Source organism: Petaurus breviceps, unplaced genomic scaffold (genome assembly GCF_028583685.1).
Source record: "Petaurus breviceps papuanus isolate PSGF00001 unplaced genomic scaffold, PetGlider_PUasm1.0 98, whole genome shotgun sequence".
In the NCBI taxonomy this organism is placed as follows: Eukaryota; Metazoa; Chordata; class Mammalia; order Diprotodontia; family Petauridae; genus Petaurus; species Petaurus breviceps.
In genome coordinates this window covers 6,831,016-6,852,208 of record NW_027187460.1, presented here as the reverse complement: position 1 = coordinate 6,852,208, position 21,193 = coordinate 6,831,016, and the positions used below count along the sequence as shown (strand labels likewise).

General features: G+C 37.2%; 1 protein-coding gene across 3 annotated transcripts in view; it reads right to left on the bottom strand.

The window, feature by feature from the left end:
- TRAPPC9 (trafficking protein particle complex subunit 9) overlaps positions 1-21,193 on the bottom strand; it is a 1,063,197-nt gene that overhangs the window by 508,007 nt on the left and 533,997 nt on the right. For all 3 annotated transcript variants that reach the window (XM_069081231.1, XM_069081230.1, XM_069081232.1), the window contains one exon: positions 5,675-5,817. In XM_069081231.1, coding sequence (XP_068937332.1) covers positions 5,675-5,817 — 143 coding nt within the window. The remainder of the gene's footprint in view (positions 1-5,674; positions 5,818-21,193) is intronic.

The window sequence follows — 21,193 nt, the reverse complement described above, 5'->3', positions numbered from 1 at the left end:
TATATATATATATATATATATATATATATATATATATATATATATAAACATTTGATTTTTAAAACTTTGAATTCCAGATTCATTCCCTTCCTCCCTTGACACCCACCCTCACTGGGAAGATAAGCAGTTCAGTATAGGTTGTACATGTGTAGCTAATGCAAAACAATAACATAGTAGATATATTGTAAAAAACTGACTATATTTCCCTCCCTCCTATCCCACCTCCCACTTGTTCTATTCTCTACTTTGATCCCATCCCTTTTCAAAAGTGGGTGCTTCCAACATCCCTCTCCCCAAGCCTGCCCTCCCTTCCATCATCCCCCCTCTCATCCCCTTCCCACCTACTCTCCTGTAGGGTGAGATACCCCATTTAGTGTGTATTTCATTCCCTCCACAAGCCAAATTCAATGAGAATAAGGTTGACCCATTCCCTTTTGCCTTCCTATTCTGCCCCTCCATTGTAACCATTTTCCTTTGCCCCTTCTATATGAGATAGTTTACCCCATTCTGTCTCTCCCCATCTCCTCTCATTATATTCCTCTCTCACCTCTTAATTTCACCTTTTAAATATCATCCCTTCCTGCTAAACTGGTCCTGTGCCCTCTATCTATGTATGCCTGTAAACATATATACACACATTCACATATGTATTCATATGCCCATATACACTCATATACAGACGTATATATTTCTATTCCCTTCAACTATTTTCATACTGACAAAAGTTTCATCAGTTCAATTATTGTTTTTCCATGTAGGAATGTTAATAGTTCAACTTTGAATAGTTCAACTATTAATATATAATAGTTAATAGTTCAACTAAGTTCCTTATGATTTCTTTTCCCTGTTTACCTTCTCATGCTTCTCTTGCTTCTTGTATCTGAATGTCAAATTTTCTATTCAACTCTGGTTTTTTCAGCAAGAATGCTTGAAAGTCCTCTATTCCACTGAATGACCATATTTTCCCCTGAAACATGATACTCAGTTTTGCAGGGTAGATGACTCTTGGTTTTAATCCCAGCTCCTTGGACCTCCGGAATATCATATTCCAAGCCCTTCTATCCCTCAGTGTAGAAGCTGCCAGATCCTGGGTTATCCTGATTGTGTTTCCACAATATTCAAATTGTTTGTTCCTGGCTGCTTGTAATATTCTCTCCTTAATCTGGGAATTCCGGAACCTGGCAATAATATTCCTAGGAGTTTTCTTTTCCGAATCTTTTTCAGGAGGTGATCGGTGGATTCTTTCAACCTCTATTTTGCCCTCTGGTTCTAAAACATCAGGGCAGCAATTTTCTTTGAGAACTTTCTGGAGGATGATTTCTAGGTTCTTTTTTTGATCATGGCTTTCAGGTAGTCTAATAATTTTTAAATTATCTCTCCTGGATCTATTTTCCAGGTCAGTGGTTTTTCCCATGAGATATTTCACATTGCCTTCTATTTTTTCATTTGTTTGGATCTGTTTTATAGTATCTTGATTTCTCATAAAGTCATTAGCTTCCATTTGCTCTAATCTAATTCTGAAGGAATTATTCTTTTAAATGAGCTTTTGAAATTCCTTTTTTATCTGGCCAATTCAGCTTTTTAAGGCATTCTTCTTCTCACTGGCTTTTTGAGCCTCTTTTGCCATTTGAGGTAGTCTATTTATTAAGGTTTTAATTTCTTCAATCAGGCTGTTGACTCACTTTTCATGATTTTCTTACATCATTCTCATTTCTCTTCCCAATTTTTCCTGCACTTCTCTTACTTGATTTTCAAAATCCTTCTTGAGCTCCTCCATGGCCCGTGATCAATTCATACTTTTCTTGGAAACTTTTGATGCGGAACTTTTGACTCTTGTTGTCTTCTTCAGGTTCCATGTTTTTATCCTTTTTGTCCCCAAAAAAGGATTCCATGGTCTGACTGCACTTCCTCTGCTTGCTCATCTTGCCAGCCATTTACTTGACTTTTGAGCTCTTTGCCATAGCAGAACTCTGCTTCCAGGGTGGAGAGACCTGTGTCCCAAATTGCTGGAGTTTTCACAGTTTTCACAGCTATGAGGAAGGTGCCCTCTCTACAGCCACGACAAGTTCTGGCACACTGGCATTCCTCACCCCAGGACCACCCCCCAAGACTGGGATCCAGATCCAAGAAGGTCAAAGCAAGAGCTATTACTCTCTGTATGGTTACTTGGTCCTCCTATGATCTGCAGGCCAGGAGCTCTGGAGGCAGCTTCGGGGCAGCAGCTATGGCTACAGCACCTCTCACACAGAGGGCAGGGGCTGGACCACCCTCTTCTGTCACCCAGTTCCAACAGAGTTCCCTATTGACCTTTTACATTCTCTTTGGCATTTATGGGTTGAGAATTCTGTAAACTGCCACAGCTGCTGGTGATTCACTCTCCCTGAAGTCTGCTCTGGCTGGTCTGTGCCACTTGTCAGGGTTGGCTAGGGTCTGGCCCTGTGTGGCTCATGTGGGACTGTGATCAGCTCCCAGCCCTGTGCAATAGACCCTTCCTGTAGGCCTGTCAGGCTGCCTTCAGTGGGAGATTTGTTTCTCTTTGTCACTTTGTGGGTTGTGTAGCTCTAAAATTTGTTTAGTCGTTTTTTTACAGGTATTGGAGGTGGGTGGAGCAGGAGATTAAGCAAGTTCCTGCTTTTACTCCACCATCTTTGCTGCACCCCTATGTTCTCTCTTCTTGATCAGTTGTTTTTCTTATGAGATGTTTCACGTTTTCTTCTATTACTTCATTATTTACATTTTGTTTTATTATTTCTTGGTTTCTTATAACTTCAGTGACTTCTGCCTTGTCTAATTCTGATTTTCAAGGAGTCATTTTCTTCCTTTAGATTCTAGATCTCTTTTTCTAATTGGTTGACTTTCTTTTCACAATATTCTTGTTTTTCTTGATTTGTTCTTCTTGTTACTATTATTTTAAGTTTTTCTTCAATCTCTCTCATTTGATTTTTAAAGTCTTCTTAAATTCTTCTATGAATTATTTTGAGTAGGTAATCATTAACATTACTCTTTCAGGTAGAAGAAGGGTTCTTTGCTTCAGTATCTTCCTCTGAAGATGAACCCCGGTCTTCTCTATTCCCTTAGTCACTCTCTATAGTTGAATACTTTCTCCTTTTCCTTTTATTTTTTTAATTGTAGTAGCTTAGTTTTTATAATCACCTCTAGTCCCCGGGGTATGGGGGGGGGGGTGCCTCTGTCCTCAGATTCAGCTTCAGTTCTCCCTTCTGGCCAGGACCTGAAACCAAGCCGTCCAGCCTCCTCTAAGTGGCTACAGCCAGTAGTGTCCCCATTCCACTGCTTCTGCATTCACAGGGTGTGTGTTGATTCCTTCTCACACCCCGACTGAGTCTCCTCAGGAAAAGTGGGTCTGGTGTTCCTTGTCTAAAGAGATTCCCTAAGTCTTCCCCGTCTCAGATGCCCAACTCACTTCACTGTCTGAGGGGTAAAAATTCCTGTGGCTAGGGCTGAGGCAGCCTTCCAACCCAGCTAACCCCAGGACTTGCCACTTGTTTAAGCAAACCTATCCTGGAGGTATTCTTCACAGGGACTAGATCTCTTCCTGGGATTTGTCTTCAAATATTCTCCCATTGTCCCAGAAGGACCACTGTTCTTATGCTACTCTTATTTATTTTTATTGTTCTATGTTTGATATTTTATCACATTTGTGGGGAAAATCTGAAAAGCTTGGAATTTTCAAACCTACTCTGCCATCTTCTCTGAATCTTCCCCTATGCTCCACTCTTGCCAGAATATTAGGCTCAGTTCTGGGTACCATGGTTTAAGAAGGGAAGTGGTGAACTAGATTATGTCTAGGAGACAGACAATAGAGTGTAAAGCATGTTAAGTCCATGTTACATTATAATTAGCTGAAAAACTAGATGTGTTTTTCTTAGAAAAGAGAAGATACAGGGGGACATTATAGACACTCCCAAGTATCTGCAGTATCTCCTTCATGTGGAGGAGTGCTAGAGGACAGAATCAGAAACAATAAGTACAATTTGAGAAGAGGCAAATTTAGGTTCAATGTCAGGAAACACTTCCAAGAGGTAGAGCTGCTCAAGAATGAAATTAATTGCCTAGAGAGGTAGTGGATCCCCCTCCTTGGCAGTCTAACAGAGGCTAAACTACCAACTGGTTGGGTATGCCTATAAAATACCACATAGTGATACATTATATGGACTGGTTGGACTAGAAGGCTGAAGAGGCACTTCTAAATCTCAAATTCTGTGATTCCAGGTATTTTCTCCAGTGATAAAGGCTAAACACTCACCATGACTTTATTTCAGAGGGGCTCATGATCTGTTGAGGTCAGAAACAAAATGTGTCACATGTTGGCCAGCCTCCCAACCATGAACCTGTTCATATTTAGGTAGCTTGGTCTTCCCATGTTGGAAAGTTATTCATTCACATGGATATTAATTAGAGAGCATGGCATACTATGTACAGAATTGGTTTTGTATACAAGAATATCCCCTTAACACACTTTGGTTGTGTGACCCAATATAAGTCACTCAGTTAAAACTATGAATGGCAGAATAGTTGCTGATCTGCATTGGTTAGAGGGAGGTTCCATGAATTCCCTAAGCCAGTGAAATTAGACTTCAAAAATAATCTACATTATTAATATTATTTTAAATTTGCATAATGATAAATGGTTGGGAATTATCTCTAAGCTATCTTGGGCTCTATAAATATATGAGCCTTTTACCCCTAACCCATTCCTTTGCCAAAGTCAGAGATCTACAGAAGTGAAACAATGTGATGTATTAATCCATTGTGTTGGGATTTTTTCTTTTCTTTAAAAAATATAATTTGTCATATGGAATAATTCTTTCAAAGGGGGAGGAATACTGGAAAAAAATCTAGGGACAAAAATAAAAAGATATCAATAAAATTTATTTTAAAACATGTCTTTTATTAACAACATATTATAGATCTCAGGGGGTGTGCTATAATAAGATTCCAGAGAAATAATAATTATCATTAACATTAATGTTACACATTTAAAGGTTTACAAAGTTTTTTACTACACATCTCATTTAATACTTAAAGCAACCCTGTGAGATAGTATAGATATCATTATTCCAAGATTAGAAAATTGAGACTCAGAGCAAGTAAATTATTTGCTTATCATCACATAGCTGATCAATTTAATAGAGATGAAATTTAAACCTGTATCTCTTTAACTCCAAACTCAAGTGCTATTTCAACTGGATTATGCTATATTTTATTTTTCAGTAATTTGACTGGGCTTCATAACTACTCCAAATGAAGGGCAAAATTCTTTAACTCAGTGTTCACCTACCCAAAGATGCCTTCCAAATCACCCCTCTCAGCTTCACACAAGCTCTACTTAATCTCTCTTTCCTTAAATTTCTTATAGAACATTTGTGGACCTCCCCTTTGCCCCTATCACACTTTATTTCCTGTTATTCTTGATGATGTATCTGAAATTTCTCATGGCTAACTTTATACTGCAGAAGGACTGGCACTGGGTAGGGAGAGGGAGATGCAGGGAGGGAGAGGTTAACATCTTTGTATCTCCAGTGCCTAGAACAGTTCTAGATACACAACAGCAGTTAATATTTATCAAACTGGAACAAATGGAAGATGGGTATTTGAGAGATGACTAAACATGACTAAGTTAATAAGAATACAGAGTTTTGAGGGCTAAATTTACCTTGTTGCAGGAAGTGTACTGACTCGAGTGAAAAACACGGATGGCTCAGCTTCCACATGAATCCCCAGGGAGAGGTTCCTGTAATAACCATCAACATGGCCTGGGCCCCCTGAGTACTTAAAATTCAGGATGGCTTCTAATGTCTAGAAGAGAAAAGAAATAAACAAAAAAATTAAGAATTAAAATAATATTTAGTAGTTAAACAGTTGATTAGTATTGTCCCTTCAGGATGCTGAAACCTTATATACCAGATGTAATTTGAAAAACTTTCCCCATTGCATCCCCAGTTGGTAAACCTAAGCTAAGCATTGCCATGATTTCCCACAACAAAGCCCTTTACAAGTCACATTCTTAAATTTACATCTGTGACCAGAGGTAGAGATCACTGACTAACTGAAAGGAACCCACTGCCTCCTCTGGAGAAATTTTCCATACTTAATCAACACTATCAGAAAGTTGTTACATAAAGGGCACCTAATACTCTAACATTATAGTCTCTATTTAGAGACAATCTGTGGGCCTTTAATGGAGTCCTTCATTTACCCACACAATTAAGAGTTGTGTTTTTTCAAGAATATTCAGGAATTTTCAAGATTTGCTAGCACCTTATCCCAAAGAAATTATTAGGAATTTACTTTGTATTCACCCAGAAGACCATAAGCTTCTTGAAAGAAGGGATCATTTCATTTTTGCTCTATATTCCCTGTGCCTGGCACATAGCAGAATGTTGGCATCTGTTTGCTGTCATTTTTGTTGAAAATAACCAAAATGATGTCACTATGTCAGGGTCAATGTACAGTATGTCCAACTATGGCTGTTCAGATCAATATGAGCTCAGAAGGTTCTACCACAGGTTGGGTACAAAGAGTCCATAAATGGCATGGTGATGTCTTTTGATTCACGCATAAATTTGATTTAAGTGAGGCAGAGCTGTATGAAGTAGTAAACCTCACTCTCTCTTACAGAATCATCAAATCCAGTGGTAAGACAAAAGTCAAGACAAATGGCAATGGCTTGGGATACAAAATCTAACCAAGCTCTAACATGCTGCACAGTACCTACTCTTCCAACCTTCACGGTCCATTGGAACAAACTGCTCACATCTGCCTATTCCTTTGGGAAAGTTTTCATATGTTAGAGGTAGACATATTCCCACCCATACTCACTAAAGGATTTGAGGCCCTTCAGTTATCCTCAATCTGGTTTAGCTGTCTACTAAAATGGTTTTACCAGGAGTAGCCACTACTGCTTCTTGGTAGCTATAGGTGAGAGGAGGGTGGTAGGTAGACATCAAAGGTAGAAGGTAGCCTGGGAAAAGGAGCTCAGCAGTTCTCAAACCAGAGGTAGTAGACTTCCCTGAACACCCATATACCCCAGTAGGATCTTAATACATTAAATAAAATAGGATTTTAATAATCTTAATTGAATGAATGAATAAACCATCAAAGTGTTGTGTTAAGACAGAGATGGGCAAGCCATAATTAAATGAGAAGCTCAAAAAAGGTTTCATGGAGGGACAGCTAGGTGGTACAGTGGATAGAGCACTGGTCCTGGAGTCAGGAGTACCTGAGTTCAAATACAGCCTCAGACACTTGACACTTACTAGCTATGTGACCCTGGGCAAGTCACTTAACCCTGATTGCCTTGCCCCTACTCCCACCCCCAAAATAAAGTTTCATGGAAAAGGTGACAGTTGATTTTTCTAAACCTAAGTTTAGAATTTTACAATGATTACAAGTCCCAACCTTAGCTTGATTTATACCAAAGTGAGTCATCTGCTGAGGATCATAGGCTTGCAGAATTTATTGTTGGAAAATAATTTAGAAATGATCTATTTCAAGTCCTTCATACATATGAGAATACTAAAACCCAGAAAAGTTAAGTGACTTTTTCAGCATCACACAGGTAATAATTTGTCTGGCCGGGGCTGAATCTCAGGTCCTTTGACTTCAAATATGGTAGAATCTGCATCATGCAAACCAACCTCCAACACAGTAATGTGTTCAAAAAGATTCTAAGAAGACTCTCAGCTCCTCAGGACAAAAATATTCAGCCTTCCTATTAATGCCTATATCACCTCTAACAAGGAACAGGCTCTCAATTCCAACTAAAGATAAAGTTTCCAAAGCTAAATAGCCCAAGTATAATTCCCACTTTCCATTTACTAGCATGTTAGGGGCTCATATGATTCTTTTTCCATGAGGAAGGTTTGACTGAAGGACGGACAAAGGAGAAGAGACAAGGGGAGTGTGGGAGTATCACTGGAAAGGGAAAAGATGGGAAGGGGAAAACTGTGGGTCTTGAAGAAAAACTCAATAAGGCCACAATTTTATAAAAAGCCTTGGCATTTTATTTTTGCTCTTAAGTATTTTTATACTCATTCTTCTGTCAGTTCTGTGTATATATGTCCTGTTTCTCTAACTAAGAAATAAATTCTTCAAGAGCAGGAGTCATAGATTCTCTGTCTTTTGGAATAGCAATATTAAGAACTGGCATTCACAGAGCACTTTAAATCTCATAAAGTATTTTCAATTTTTTTTATTTGCTGGTGTCAGCAATCACATCTGATAAGGAAAGAGCATTAGGTCTAGAGTCAGCGAACTTGGTTTCAGATCCTAGGTCTATTCTCTACTGTGATGTTAAGCAACTTGTTTGAGCATTCTGGGCCTAAATGTTCTCATTTGTAAAATGAAGGAAGTGACTTAGATTATCTTTCAAGGTAGGTAAGAAAGTTGGGGATTCTTTTTACCATTTTACAGAGGAAGAAATTAAAGCTCTAATAGGTTAAATGACTTAACTAAGGTCACAGAGAAATGACAGCTTTAAATCAAATCCACATTTTCAGACTTAATATTCACACTACACTACTGCTCCTGCTACCTCCCAGGGTGGTTCAGTGACCTCAGTTCATATTTCCATGATGATTTAGGGGTTGATAGAGCATTTTTCTATAAATGATCCTGTGAGGAAAGTTTTAGCACAAATATTATTGTTCCCATTTTATTGATGAGAGGAAAATAAACTCAAGTTGTATCTCCTAACAATCCAACTAGGATCTGATCTCCAAACTCTGAATCTCTTTCCACACCTGGTACTCTGGGAAAAAAACAAAAATATTGCACTTAGAGGACAATGTAGCCATGGCAGCACAGCTGAATACCTAACCAGTGCATTTCTCATTCCTCATAACCAAATACTAGAATCACAGAACCATGAGCAAGAGCGGCACAAATTTAGACAGCTGACACTACCTTCAACAAATGTGTCACTTCAACCAGAACATCCACATAAGATTGAAAATGTGATGATCCACCCCTGCCCTGTGTTCGGGGTTTAAAATTCAGTCAAACCTTTCAAGCAAGAGGGTGTGAGTTTATTTTGTACTGTATATGTTCAATGATTTCCTTCTTCCTAATTTGTAATAATTCAGGCAGAGAAGTTTCAAAAAGAAACCAATGGGGGGGGTCAGAGAGAGGAAGAGAGAGGGGGGGAGAGAGGGAGAGAGAGAGAGAGAGTGTGTGTGTGTCTGTGACTGTGTCTGCGTGTGTTGGGGGTGGAGGGGGAAGAAGAACCAGTCAGTGAATGAAGAAGAAGAGAGATTCCTATCCTTCATTTTTGATTTCTTAATACCATAGAATATTAGCAATAGAAGGGATTCTAGAACACAGAATGTCAGAAATGAAAGAATCCATAGAACTGAAAATATCTGAAATGGGATAAATATAAGAACATAAAATAAAGAAATGTCTAGAACTGGAAAGAACCTTAAAGAACCTTTCTAATACCAGCATTATAAAAAAATAGGTTGCAATGTAACACAGAGCTAGTTAGTCATTATTCAAGGAAGTCTAGATAAAATATTTAATGAACTACAAGTGACTCTCTTTCTCTTCCTAGTACCTATTACGTATTAATTAAATATGTGTGCATACCTACATGGCTAAGCATCTGTGTATGTATAGGGATATACATTTGTGTATTGGCAGGTAGAAGGGAAAAAGGAAGTGAGGGAGGGAGAAAAGGAAGGGGGGGAGGAAAGAAAGGAGGGAAGGAGGAAGAGAAGGAAGACTTTATTAAGCACTTACTATGTGCCAAGCACTGTGCTAAGTGATTTCTAATTATTATCTCATTTGGTCCTCACAATAATTCTGAAAGATAGGCGTTATTATTATCCCCATTTAAGGCAGACTATGTCTACTAGACTTCCCATTTTAGAAGTCATTAACATCAAGAAAGCCTCTTTATTTAAACTCAACTTCTGTTTATCAGAAAAATCTAAACTGAATTGCCCAGTTAACCTGTAGATACTATGCAGTATCAGGTATTTTTCACAGGAGGTTACTGTAGGATTTGCATGAGCTCTCCCATTTTATTGAGCACACTAAAAAGACATGTAATTAATGAAAACATTTCCTGATTGAGAATCTCAGAGAATATCCACTTTGGAGATTCAATGGGTTAAACTTTATGAGGTAGGCAGGATAGCTGTAATTTTAAAAGCAGGCACTACTGGATCCATACATGTCCCAAAGTCTTAAGATATCTGACACTTTGGCAGAGACTGGATGTTGAATTGGACTGGCTGGAAAAGCCTTTAACAATGACTTAGGTAAAAACATAAGTGGCTTAGTATAGGGCCTGACACATAGGAAGAGCTTAATAAATACTCGTTGATGATAACATGATCATCAAATTTGCCAATGACGTGAAGTTCGGCAGAACTGCTAACATATCTGATGATAGCATCATACTCCAAAAGACTCTAACAGGCTAACCTGAATTGAAACTAATAAAATGCAAATTAATGGAAATAAAAGTAAAAGTCTTACATCAAAAATGCAAGTACAAGATGGCTAACAGAAAAATGATATAAGATAAGCGAGGAGAGGGTATGAAAGCAATTAGATGCTCCAGGCCTAGGAAAACTATAAAGGTGGAATCTCCATGTCAGAAGGGGCCTCAAAGGCCATCTAGAGTCCAACATATATGTGACTGAGAATCTTGCTAACAATATTCCTGACAAGGGATTATTCAGTTTTTGCTGGAAGATCCACAGGAAGAGGGGGAATTCACCAATTCCAGAGGTAGCCCTCTTTGCAGAAGCTCTAATTGTTAGGAAGGTTTTACTTATATCAGACCTAAATCTGCCTTTCTGCAATTGCCATGCATTGGTCCTGGTTCTGTCCTCTGGAGACAAGCAAAAAAAGTTTAATCTATCTTTCATGCAGTTCTTCAAATACATGTTGCCCCTCTCTCCATGTTAAACATGTCCAGCTCCCTCAATCAATACTTTAATAGCATGATCTCTAATCCTTCCATAATTCCTTGGATGGAATAAGAAAAAATGGAATAAGGAATATCCTGTTCATCCTCCCCTCTGAATTATTTCCAATTTATCAATGTCTTTCCTAAAATATGATACTCCTCATTATCACCGCTCCTCCATTCCATTTCTGCCCAGGAAAACAAATAACAAATTATTTTACTCAAGTGAAATCTGCATTTAGTTACAATTCACCATATTCACTGTTTCTATAGAGTTTATTTTTATAGGAAATTAGGATTGTATATTAATCAATCGATTATATAACTCAATCTACATATAAGGGTTCACAAGCAAATAATTTTTTAAGGTTTATAAGGTAGTTTCCTCACAATACGTCATAAGGGAAATAGTGCAAATAACAAGAGGCTCATTTGAAAGATGAGAAAACAAATTCAAAAAGTGATTTATACATGTTTGCAAAGTTAGTTTCGGAGACAGGATTGAAACTCAGTTCTCCTAGTTCTACACGAAGGACTCCTTCCAAGATGCTACATATGCCTTGATTTTTAATCAAGATTCTATGAACTTATTTATGAGAGAAAAAATTAATTTCTCTTCTCTCAAAATCTTATAATAATGTTGAGAAGTACAGAGAAGAGAACAGCATGATAGAAATTGTAGTAAGACTTGTAGAAGGGTTCTGGTTGCACCTGCTGAGAAAGAGACTAGATACGGGTTTTGGTTGTTTTTCTTCATTCATTCATCATTCATCATCTAAAACGTACAGGACAACTTGGATCAATTTTGAAAGCCTAGTCTAACACAACTATATGCAAGGGAAATGTAGACTTTTGGGTCACGCAGGCCTACCCAAAACTAGTAACCCCATCATTATTGACCCAAGTGAGAGTTTAACAGAATTAGAGGAATAAGCACCACATAGAAAGTAGCCACATTCACAAAGATTTTTTTTTTAACCATAATGAAAACAAAGAGAAATCATTTTTTTTTCAAAGCCAAGAAAAGTAATATGCTACAATGGAAAGAATTTTTTTTTTCTTTATTTAGTTTTTATTTAGTTTTGTATAATAGCTCTTTTGCATAGTCACTTCAGAAGAAGTCATTTCTCCCTCTCTAAGCCAGTTTCTTCATTTGTAAAATAAGGGGGGCTGAACTAGGTGATCTCTAAGATCTCTCCTAAAGTGATCCTAAGATTTTATTTAGGGAGAAGGAATGTAGTAGCAACCAACTGGGAGATGACTGTAAAACATTTTGACCACAGGAGGTAAGGCCTAAGTATCAAGAAGGAGCACAACCAAAGGGCATGATTCTGTGTTTTCATTCTTTCTGAGTTAGTTGTTTCTAAACACTCTAGAGAATGAAGAACAGAGAATGTAATTACCAAGAAATTTACCAGTCTAATTTATAAAAATAACATAGGGAAGAAAAAGGTTTTGTGAAGTTACTGAGTCTTTTCTTTGCTTTTCCTCCTTTCTAAAATAATGAAATAAAAAGTCTGCCTAGCTTCAATAAATTTGAATATTTTAATAAAGTCACAGGAAGGGCTTGAAGGCAGAAGGTTGTTTTACTTTTATTTTTTCCTTCATAAAATAATGAGTATCTGTGCACTAATCTGTCACAAGTCTTCTATTTCCATGTACACATTCAACTTCTTATTTTAAGGAAAAACATTTAGAAAACCACCAACTGATTGGGGCTTAAAGGCTTAAACAAAAACTTTGGGTTATAATGGAGATTATTTATATTTTTTTTCACAAATCATCTTACACTGAAGACCACCTTTCAAGGGATGAAGTTAGTAATCTTGAGTTTTCCAAAGTTATGCTACTAGAATACCAGCTCCTCCAAATTCTACTAGTTCAATAAGTCCTGGACCCTAGATATACAAAAGACTCGCCCTAGATATACAAAAATGAAAAATGACATGGTCCTTGATTCTCAGGAAGTTTACAATCAAACAGAGAGAATATATAAATAGGAATAACAGAAAATAGAGTATGCTAGATAGGTCCTGCTAGGATGGGCAGCTAGGTGACACAGTAGACAGAGAGCCAGGCCTACATTCAGGAAGACTCATCTTCCCAAGTTCAAATCTGGCCCTAAATACTAACTGTGTGACCTGGGCGAGTCTCTTAACCCTATTTGCCTCCGTTTCCTCATCAGTAAAATGAACTGGAGAAGGAAATGGCAAAACAATAAAGTATCTTTGTTAAGAAAACCCTGAATGTGGTCCTGAAGAGTCAGACATGACTGAAAAACAGATAGGTCCAGAGAATATGCTCTATGGAAATTTTAGGTGGGAGAAATTATTTGTAGCTACAGCAATCAGGGAAGGTTTCATAAAGTAGCTCCTCAACTGTGGCATGAAAGAAGAGAAAGGTTTCAGTGATCAGTGAAAGGAAGTATATTTTAGATATGGAGTGCAGCCCAAGAGAATGTATGAAGGAAGAAGATCAAGGCAAGATAAAAAAAATAGTCAGATCAACTGTTGGAAGCAACAAATAAGGCCTAAAAGAGAAAAACAAGAAGGCATAAAAGATAAATTGGATTCTAGAGATAAAGAGCAACATGGGGTAATGTGTTACCCTTAATGGTTTTGGCCCTACTTCAGAAGAACATCCTGCCTTGCAGAAAGGAACAAGATACTGATGAGGGAATAACATGTAGGATGTAAATCAAAGCTGAGATTTGGAGAAATTAGGGTAAACCATGTAAAGCAGTACAAATTACCATGAAAACTGACATAGTAAAGTAATACATTGGACTCTAAAGATATAGGTTGAGATGTGGTAGATTCTTTCTAGGAGTCTGGCAATGAGAGGATATGGGAAATGAGATGAAAAGCTGTTGGAGATATTAGGGTCAAATGAAGGTATTTTGTATCTGCTTTTGTTTTTTTCCCTAAGGAAACAGTAGAAGTGGGCATGTTTGTAAGCAGTAGGGAAAGAGCCAATAGGATAAGGAGGGACAGAAGATGAATAAAAGAAGAAATGATTGATAAGGCAAGTTCTTGTAAAAAACTTGGGTGTTATAAGATTAGGAATACATAAAGAGTGGTTAACACTATGTTCTACACTCTATCTGTTGGGAGGAAAATTGCATGTCGTGGCCTTGATTTTCTTAGTAAATTGAGGGAGGGCCATTTGGTGGGAGAAAGGAGAAAGTTTTAGGGGTGTGAGGAGAGAAGGAAAGGTTTAGAATAGGCAGTGTAGGGAGTAAGACCATCAATCAATGAAGAATCAGTTTTCCTATGCAGCAATGAGTGCCCAATAGAGAATAAAGAAAGAATTTGAAATATACCCAGTCAGTGCAGAACTTCCTCCAAGGGCATTTAATAGCTCAAGAATTTAAGTTAATAAGGCAGATTTTGGAAGATCAAGGGTGAAAATTAATAGGACATTAAAAGCAGAAGGATAAAAGTGAAAAGGAGTCAAGGATGAAGTACAATGCATAACCAATAAATTGGTTCAAAACATAAGAGTGTGGGACTTGGATTGAGGAAGATCTGAGTTCAAATTCTGCCCCAACACTTCCTAGCTGTGAGGCCCTAGGCAAATCACTTAAGCTCTCTCATCTTCAGTTTCCTAATCTATAAAACTGGGAAGGAAGAAGGAAGAGAACACACATTTATTAAATGCCTACTATGTGCCGGCCCCAGGTAATGGGGCTAGACTTATAGATAGGAGCATATGTGTAGCAATGATAATTAAATTTAAAAAATCATTAAATTCTTCTCTATTTAATAAGGTAAGGCTTGAAATGTGGCAAGAATAATAACTTCAATTTAATCCACTTAGTAACTTTGAATTTAAGGGACAAAAGTTCAGTCATTACTTGGTCACCACAGGATTTGGTGTGGTGCCAATTTCCAGTGAATTCTAACAGTTTGTATTTAAGGTCAGTAAAACATTAAAATGAAAATAATGCCATTATTTTCCACTTAATTAGCACTTTAGAAACAAAAAAAGAGAACACTTTCTCAGTGCTAATTAAGTCTTATAAATGTCAGATAACTACAAATTAAAATGTTCCAATTAGAATACCATACCTACAAAAATATAAAAGAATGATCAATAGCAGTCTTCACCTGAATTCCTACTAAAGAAATAGCCACATCATTACATTTGCTATTTAGGTTAAAGGCAATGCAAGAAAGTTCATTCAAATGAAGTGAGTGAATTCAGCTGTGAGAATCAGTCCTTAAGATGGTGATTTCTAACCCTTAATATTGAATATTAAGGAAAATACTAGCACCAAAAATGAATGTCAAAGTTGAAAGGACTTTAGAATATAGAATGATATTACAAAGAAATTTGGAGCTAGACAGGAATCACCAAACTCGAAATTGCAAAGGATCTCAGAGGTCATCTGGTACAAGTGTCCTACTTGGACAGAAATTTCCTCTACTAAACTGCTACCAAGTGGTCATCCATGATACACTTAAACTAGACCTCCATTGAAAGGGAACTCATTAGCTCTTGAAACAATCAAAACAATCCAGACACCTATTTGTAGTTCTATTTGTTAGGAAGCTTTTCCCTATCTCAAGTCTAAAATAATGTTAGCACATAAAATGTAGAGGGTGGAAGGAACATTAAAATATAGTATATCAGAACTGGAAGTATCTGCAGAACACAGGACAAAGAATGGCAAAATTGAAGGAATTTAGAACATAAAACAATGTCAGAAATGGAAGGTACTTTAGATAATGCGATGCTAGCACCTAGAACATTTAACATAGAATTTTTTAAATGAAAAGGATCTTATGTAAAAGGATGGTAAAGTTGAAAGAAGTCACATTCAGGCTCAGAGCAGAGTCTTTATGCTTAGAATTGTCTATGGATTAAAGGGAGGTGGGGGGGAGGGGGAAAGGAGGGAGGATCCTATCTAGCTTTCCTAAGCAATCTTTAGTTCTTCCCTAGATTATAGGTGACAACAGCAAGGGTAGGGCAGAAAAGAAATCTTTCCAGAGAGAGATGAATTTACAGCAGCCAGAAGTCATACAGCCATAAATCATTATGGAAGGAAGACACATGGGATACTTAGTTTAACATCATTTTACAGACCAGGTTGCCAACAAATGAAGGAACAGAACCACTAACAAAAGCAAAGCAGTCTGGAAATATTAAACATTGACAAAAAGTCCTCTCTAGATATTTAAGTAATGTCACTAAGAATCACTGAAAGACCATAAATTACAAAAACTGATAACTACATAACTAAGTTTTTAAGAAGAGGTTAAATTATGTACAATCTTATATAGTTCATTTTAGAAAAATTTCAAACAAAATAGCTGAAAAAATGTTTTGGCACAAACCAGTTTGCTAATAAATTCAATTTGCTCATTTTTGCTAATGGCAGGTGATCATCCAATTTATTGCCAAGTCCTGTAGAACTGACTTTTGAAACATGTCTACCACACATTCCACCCTCCACCCCACCACACCCCACCCCCTTCCCTTTTGATACTGACACCTTGGTGCCAGCTCTCATTACTGTAGTCTAACTATTATAGTAGATTGTTGGTTGGTCTTCCAGTCTCAAGATTCTCTCCACTCCAATCTATCCTTCATCCATTTGTGATACTGATCTTCTTAAAATGGAGGTCTGACCATGTCATCCACTCCATCCATTCATAAAAGTTCAGTAGTTCCCTATTACCTCCAGGAAAAAATATAAAATCCTTCAATTTTGCATTCAAAGCCTTTTATAACAGGGCTATATTTATCTTTCCAGTCCTCTTTATACCTTATTTCCTGCCACATACATACACCAATCAATAAGAGAAACCTCTTTGCTATTCCTAAAACAAGACGCTCTATCTTCCAGCTTTGGGCATTTCCCTTTGCCTAGAATTCTCTCCATCTCCAGGCTTCCTTTAAGTCCCAGATAAAATCCCACCTTCTACATAAAGCCTTTCCCAATCTCCATTAATGCTACTGCTTTTCCTCCAGTGACTATCTCTAATTCATCCTAAATATATCTTCTTTGTATATAGTTGATTGCCTGTTGTCTAGCCATGTAGACTCAGGTCCTTTGAGAGTAGGAAGTAGTTTCTGCCTTTCTTTATATTTATCCCCAATTACTGGAACAGAGTGTTTAATAAACACTTATTTACTGAAAGATTGATGATGACAATGATAACAATGATGATGATAAAGATGATGATGATGAACAAGTCATATTTAAATGACACTGTAAAGTTTACAAAGTGCTTTCCTAATACCAACTCCATGAAATAGTAAAAATATTAGATTCATTTTGTTTTTAAAGAAACTAAGGCTCAGAGAAGTTAAGGTTACTGTAGCTGGAAATCACTTTTCTATGACAATACTAGAATATGAAAACAATTGATCACTGTCTTAGATCTTCACACTTAACCATAAAGAAAGAAAGAAAATCACAGACTTAGAGAAAGGGTTGGTAGGGGTCATTGAAATAATTTAGTTCAAACTTCATTTCACCCAGACAGGTGAAGAGTTGTGTCCAAGGTCATATAACAAGGTAATTGCTGACAAAGGACTTAAACCAAGGTCTCCTGCTTTCTAGTCCCAAGGATTTTCTATTCCATTGTTATCTACACTTTGGCGATCTCTCTCCAAATGAATGCCTCTCTGGTGACACTACTCTTTCCCTCCTGACTCTTCATATTCCACCCCAAACTCTCAGAATTTAAGAGCCTTTAAAAGATCAAGTCCAACCATGTTATATTTCAAACGAGGAAACTGAGACTCAGTGAAATAAAATAACTGGTTGCCCCAAGCTCACACAGTTGTAAGCAGTAGAGGTCAGATCTGCACTCGGATGTTTGCTCCTTAGTTCAACATTCTCTTAGACCATGCTAAACTGCAGTCACATAGGCCAAAAAACAAATAACAAAAAAAAAAATAAAAAAAAACCACAGGTGAATTTAAATGGAAACTCAAATACCACACCCAAGACCAGATACATTTTGGTAAGACCTGAGATGCATGACACACACAAAAAAATAAGGAATTATGGCTCTCTGGAATTATCTGAGAGGTAGAACTATTGACTTTCAGGGAAACATGCTAAATTCAATTAAATCATCAATCCATTTTTTCCTATATGCATGCCTAGAAGCCTGGGGGAGTGGAAGGTTATGTTCTTAACAACTTTAATAAAACACAAATAAATTCTAGATTAACTTATGCTGTACTGATTTATTAGTAATCAACAGAGTTGTATTTAAATTCTTACATTGTTACAAGCAGTGAGCAATTAGTAAATTTTCCATCCATATTCATTTTGTAATGAGAATCACTATCTGCCTATACTAAGTAGTCTTACAGATGTTGCTTATAGAAAATGTCAAAGGAATATACTTAAGTATCATCTTAGTCCCAGATTGTGACTTCCTGAAATGTATGTGCAGTTCCTCCAGGGAGGAATAAATACCACCATGCCATCAGTAAAGGAACATACTGGGAATAAGGCAGAAATGCAAAATGACCTCAAAATAACTGAAAGCTCCTATTAGCAAAGCTGATACATGGTACCAAATAACTCAATAGCGTGATTGATGTGGTCTTGCTGAAGTCACACAAACATATGATTACATGTTTCAAACATAAGAGGAGATCTTCTTTTTAACACCAGGATCTACACTCAGTGTTCTTTCCAGTCTCTCCATGCCCAGTAAACTAAGGCATTTATTAACTGGTTTAAATCAATGGCAATAAATAAGGAGGTAGTATAGCATAAAGAAAATATCAACAGATTTGGAGATAGCAGAGACCTGGGTTCAAATCCTAGCTCCAACACATACTACCTGGGCAACCTTGGAAATGTAATTTATCCTTTTGAGTCTGCATTTCTTTATATGTAAAATGAGGTTAATATACTGCCCACCTCAGAGATTTATTATGAGGAAAAGGCTTTTTTAAAACCATAAACAGCCATATAAATGTGAGTTATTATTAATGGAAAGAACAAGTTCTCTTAACACTTTGGGCATCATTGTATTCATCCATAAAACAAAATGGCTGCACTAAATTCATGTAAAAGATCTGATCCACAATATTCTATGTTTTAACCTTCTTTGTCATAAAGCCTCTTCCAGCTTTAACATGGAATGTCCCAACATTCACTTTCTGAGATCCTTTTCTATCCAGCTATGGCAATGTATGATTCTTTACTAAATATCCTTGAATAAGTTCTGATGCCCAGTCTTTCACACAGTCACTGATGACTCATCCCCAGTGGTGACTCTTATCCTCAGATGATAAAGGACTTATCACCAGACCCCAGAAAATAGGAACCATGTACACAAGCAACTAAATAATCTGTGGGAATGAAATCCATAATCCATGGCCACAGCTCTGCACAGTGGCTCAAGTCTGGCTCAAGTGTAAGGTGACTACTGTTCAGGTTTGGGCTCTTCCATCTCCTCTGAACAAATTGACTTCAAATTGCTTGCAGCTTTAGAATTTTACTGACTTCCATTATTAGGCCTCCAATTTCTCCAATACCTTTACTTTTCTCACATGGATTTCTATTCCTCGTCTGGTATTTGATTTATTGGCCTTAATTTTTCTCATGAAATTCAGCTTTAGAGTTCCAACTGCCTTCCAGATAGTTCTACCTGCCTGGTCCTCTATCAGCTTAAACCCAACATGTCTAAAACTAACCTTGTCATCTTCTCCACTAATCTACTACTGCCTCCCCAAAATAAAATTTTAAGTGATGGTACCACCATCTTCTCAATTCAATTCCACACACACCCAGGCCTGAAACCTTAGATTTGTTCTTAATTCTCCCTCCTTCCTCAACCCTCACATTACTCCCATTACTCCCAACTAACCAATGGATCTCCATAGAGGCAGCATGGAGAACTGAACAAAGGATTCACGGAACGTAGATCCCAGAGGACCTGAGATCACTTTACTGCCTCAGACACTTGCTAGCTATGTAAATCCACAAAAGTTATTCAACCTCTATCAACTTCAGTTTCTTCATCTATAAAATGAGGGAAATAATAATCTCTACCTCACAAAGATATTGTGAGAACATGTTGGATGTAAAGGACTTAGCAAACCTTATTGTACTATGTAATGTTAGCTATAACTGAACCTACACAATCATGCATTCATACCCTTTTCTCTTCTCTCCTTGCCATAACCCAGGTTCAAGACATCATCACCTCTCACCTAGATAGTTGTCTGGATATAGATCTATTTACTCAACTCAGATTTTTCTCTGCAAATATACTGTCTGTCATCCAGTCTGGCATTTGCCATTCTCATCCTGGACATCTTCATCTGAATATCTTACTGCCACTTTATATTCAGTATGCATAAAATTGAATTCATCATAGTCTTGTCACCTCCTCCCACCCCCTTATGGGAAAAGAAACCGAATCATTCTCCAAACAATAGCCTTCCCAAAGACAGCACTGAGATCCTCTTAAGTTAAATCTTTGGCTTTCCCAACCAATTCATTTCTCCCTTTTCTATAATAACTCCTATTGAGGCCATCACTTTTACATGGTTGTAAAATGCATGTATCTGAATCTGTTACTTGAATATTAAAAAATATTAGATTACTCCCTATTCCATATAATAGGAAAAAATATTAACACTAGCCTGGCTTTTAAGTCACATTTAAGTGAGACTGAAATTAAGGGAAGCAGGTAAGATTTAAGAGGAGATAGTATCTAACTTCAAACTTGACAGAAGGTAGTATAATATAGTGAAGATGAAAAGGAAGTGAATTCCAGCTGCGGTGATTGACTATATAAATGCACAGAAGCAGAAGATAGCAAGACAATCAGGGAACACCTGATATTTTATTCAGACTAGAACAGGGATGAGGAACCTATGGGGCATCAAGACAATAAGGCTCAAAAGACAAATTGGAGGCAAATTGTGAGCATCTTAAAAGTTCAGTCAAGAAATTTTTATTTTATCCTAGAAGCAATGAGAGAGTCACAAATGATTTTTGAACTGGGAAGTGATGTAACCAGATTTGTGCAATAGGATAATTAATGTGGTAGCTATGTGAAGAATACTTTGAAAAGGGAAGATGGGAAGCAGAGAAACCAAATAAGCTATTAGAATAGTCAAAGCAAAATGGAAAAAAGGTCTTGAACTGGGATGATTGAAATAGGAATGGAGAAAAAGGGAACAGATTACAGAGGGAGGGCTAGAAATTTACATTTGGAAGTTATCCTTACAGAAATGTTCACTGAAGCCATGAAGTGGATGAAATCC